This window comes from Galeopterus variegatus, unplaced genomic scaffold, assembly GCF_000696425.1.
Source record: "Galeopterus variegatus unplaced genomic scaffold, G_variegatus-3.0.2 Scaffold13604, whole genome shotgun sequence".
NCBI lineage: Eukaryota > Metazoa > Chordata > Mammalia > Dermoptera > Cynocephalidae > Galeopterus > Galeopterus variegatus.
Genome location: NW_007739715.1, coordinates 1,132 through 4,238, shown reverse-complemented (window position 1 = coordinate 4,238; position 3,107 = coordinate 1,132). Strand labels below are relative to the sequence as shown.

Genomic DNA, 3,107 nt, shown 5'->3' with positions numbered 1-3,107 from the left:
CACTCCTAGTACGTAACTAGAGAACACACAGTTGTGTACAACAATGCCCATTGCAGCGTTGAGGGGTAAAAAATAAAACAATTCAAATCTCCATCAACAGAGAAATATATACATCATGTACTGCCGTATTAGAAACCTTGATTAACAGTGAAAATAAACTAGAACTGTACATTGCAACACGGATATTTCAAAAGCAAATGTTTCATAAAGATATGCATAAAATATATTTTTACAAAAAGTTTTTAAAACGTGTAAAATGATACTACATATTGATTAGGGTTATGTGCATCTTTTAAAGTTAGGAAATAAAAAGCATGAGACCAGTAAATACCAAAATCAGGCTACTAGTTAATTCTGGGGTCTGGAAGGAGGGCTATGTTATCGGGAATAGACACACGGAGGGATTGCTGAATGAGCGGTGTGGTGTCCATTAGCTTCTTTTGTATACCTGATGTATTTTAGTATTCTAAAAACGTAAATCTAAGAAAGGAGGTAAATACACCGTGTTATCAAGACTTTACTACTGTTAAACAGCCGGGGCAGTAAAACAGACGGGATTCTAAAAGTAAGGAAGAAGCGTGTTTTCCAAGACCCCTGGGTAGAGGTCTCTGCACAACTTTCCCTGCAGCCACCACAAAGCTTTCCTCGAGTTTCTTAGTTAATGGAACGTATTCCTTTCTCAGACCCCTCACTGTTTGAGACATTAAGGAATATTCGAAGGACCCGAGGGAAGTTAGTGTTGGGCCGGGCTCTGATTTAGATCCTAAGAATGTTGACTCTCACTTTTGATAAAGTTAATGACCGAGAACAGGCTGCAAGCAGCTCCAACCCTCCGCGAGGTACTGGCCTCTGCTCTGTCCCCTGCTCCTAAGATCTCAGCCCACCGCTACCTGTTATAATAGTCGCTATTTCAACATCCCAAGCTAACCTGTTCACAGCAATGAAGAATTCAGTAGATTACATGTCATTTAAGCTCTTTTGTTGATAGCTTGGGGGCCCTAAAAAGGGCCTTTTTAGTAAATGACCGGGCCTCAAAGTGCTATTTAGCCGCCGAAGCCGTAGAGGGTGCGTCCCTGGCGCTTGAGCGCGTAGACCACGTCCATGGCGGTGACAGTCTTGCGCTTGGCGTGCTCCGTGTAGGTGACGGCGTCGCGGATCACGTTCTCCAGGAACACCTTGAGGACCCCGCGGGTCTCCTCGTAGATCAGACTGGAGATGCGCTTGACGCCACCACGCCGAGCGAGGCACCGGATGGCGGGCTTGGTGATGCCCTGGATGTTGTCGCGCAGGACCTTGCGGTGGCGCTTGGCGCCGCCCTTCCCCAGACCCTTACCTCCCTTACCACGACCAGACATGTCTGCAGCTCAAAGAAACTAGCAAGTTCAACATTCCTGGCAGCATTTTATATAGTGGTAAGTCGGACCTGATTGGGAACTCTGCACGCCAGCGGTATTTGCTCAATCAGTTACCTGACTTGGAGCCCTGCCCACGTTTTCAGAAAAGAATGGAAAGGGCGGGACTGAAATTAGAGATTCTTAAAAGATGCCTGATTAAAACTTACTCAGTCCTTTTTCTCTGGTCCTTTACGCTGCCAACCGCTGCAAGGCCATTCCTTTGTTTGGGTCAGGCCTTGCAGTCTGTTTTTTCTCAGTCTCCATGTAACATGTTTCCCACTAGTGCCTTGTGACTGTTGGAATCGAGCGGCTCATCACAAGAGAGGTGGTCGCAGTCATTTCCGGCATTTGTGAAACCGTCCGGTATGCAAAGCGCGTCCTGTATTATCTCGATGTAATCAGCCTGAGAAGCGGCTGACCGCCGGGTTCCAGCTTCAAGGTGGGGTTCCTTGCCTTCTCACATTTAATCCTCTACCCTTTTCCTTACTTATTCTTCGTGTCGCCTTCCTTTATTTCCCTTTCCCTTTCTTGGCTGGCTGCTACACTGGGGGGAGAAGTGACTTTAATATTTTCTTCATCCTGCTTAGAAACACTTCAAAAAGCTGACGCAGAAGGGCGGCTTTTATCCCGGAGTCCTCGAGCGGGTGAAAATGCCGCTCAGAGCTCCCTCCTGTTCCCTCCTCTCCTCTGATGAACTAGGAAATCAACCACATGCAGAACCCTGTTCCTTAAATTCACAAATAAATTGCAGAGTGCAGACACCGGGATGACTTTATTCTAGAAAAAAAAAAAAGTGCTTCAACTTCAACAGTTTTTTCAGGCCGACATTCGTCCTTCTCTCTTCCTGAGCTTCAGTAATGTTTACCTTGTACGTTCCAAAAGTGTTTATTTACTCCTTAAACAAATGTCTAATTTTATTCTAGGACAGTCTTTCCAAGTGCATTATAAACTCTGATTACTGTACATGTCATAGGGTACAGATTATTATATACCAGTCTTCATAGGAAAGGGGGAAATAAGGGATGTTGGAGTAAATGATTTTTAGAGGGGCTCAGTGGGCTGCAGAACATGCAATTGGCCCAGACAATGACTAGTAAATAATTTTCTTCAAAATATCGAACGGGATCAAAATAGAAGACAATAGTCTGTGACGAGAGTTAGTCCAGGTGTGTTGACAGACTCCAGTCTTCTTTCCTATGATATGAGTTAAATTAGTAGAATCTCAGTTAAAGGACCAGAGGTAATTATCATTTTCTTTGGTGAGTCCAGACTTCAGGCTGATAAGGGAACAGCTTCATCCTGTGCTTTGAAAACTGACAGAGGAATGACAGACAGGAGGGGGTGAAGGGGAAGGTCAGAGAGACTTCTAGGCTTCTTTATTTCCGTATGTAAAAGCATCATATTTTGTGATAACTTCCTGCACCCCAACAAAGGTTTCAGGGAAAAAATAAAGTTGAAAAGAAATGGGGTAGATCGACCAAACTTTAGAGCAAGGGTTTTCAGCATAAGATTCATATATGCTACAATACCCCTAAGGATAAAATTCAGTGGTTAAGTGGCTGTGGTGGTGGGGAGGAGGAAGTCCATGAGTTTGGATAGGGAATTTTAATTAACCTTTAACTAAATTTTAGCTTTCCATTTTATCATGAATTTAGGCCACAAACCTCAGTACTTGTTACTTTGTTACCCAAAAGAAATTACATGTTTCATTTC

At 43.9% G+C, this 3,107-nt stretch overlaps 1 protein-coding gene across 1 annotated transcript in view; it reads right to left on the bottom strand.

The window, feature by feature from the left end:
- The window catches only part of LOC103581652 (histone H3.1-like), a 13,806-nt gene extending 12,451 nt beyond the window's left edge, over positions 1-1,355 (bottom strand). The window contains exon 1 of the mRNA XM_008563427.1: positions 1,070-1,355. Within this exon, the coding sequence (XP_008561649.1) occupies positions 1,070-1,355 (286 nt within the window). The remainder of the gene's footprint in view (positions 1-1,069) is intronic.
- Between the last annotated feature and the right edge of the window lie 1,752 nt (positions 1,356-3,107).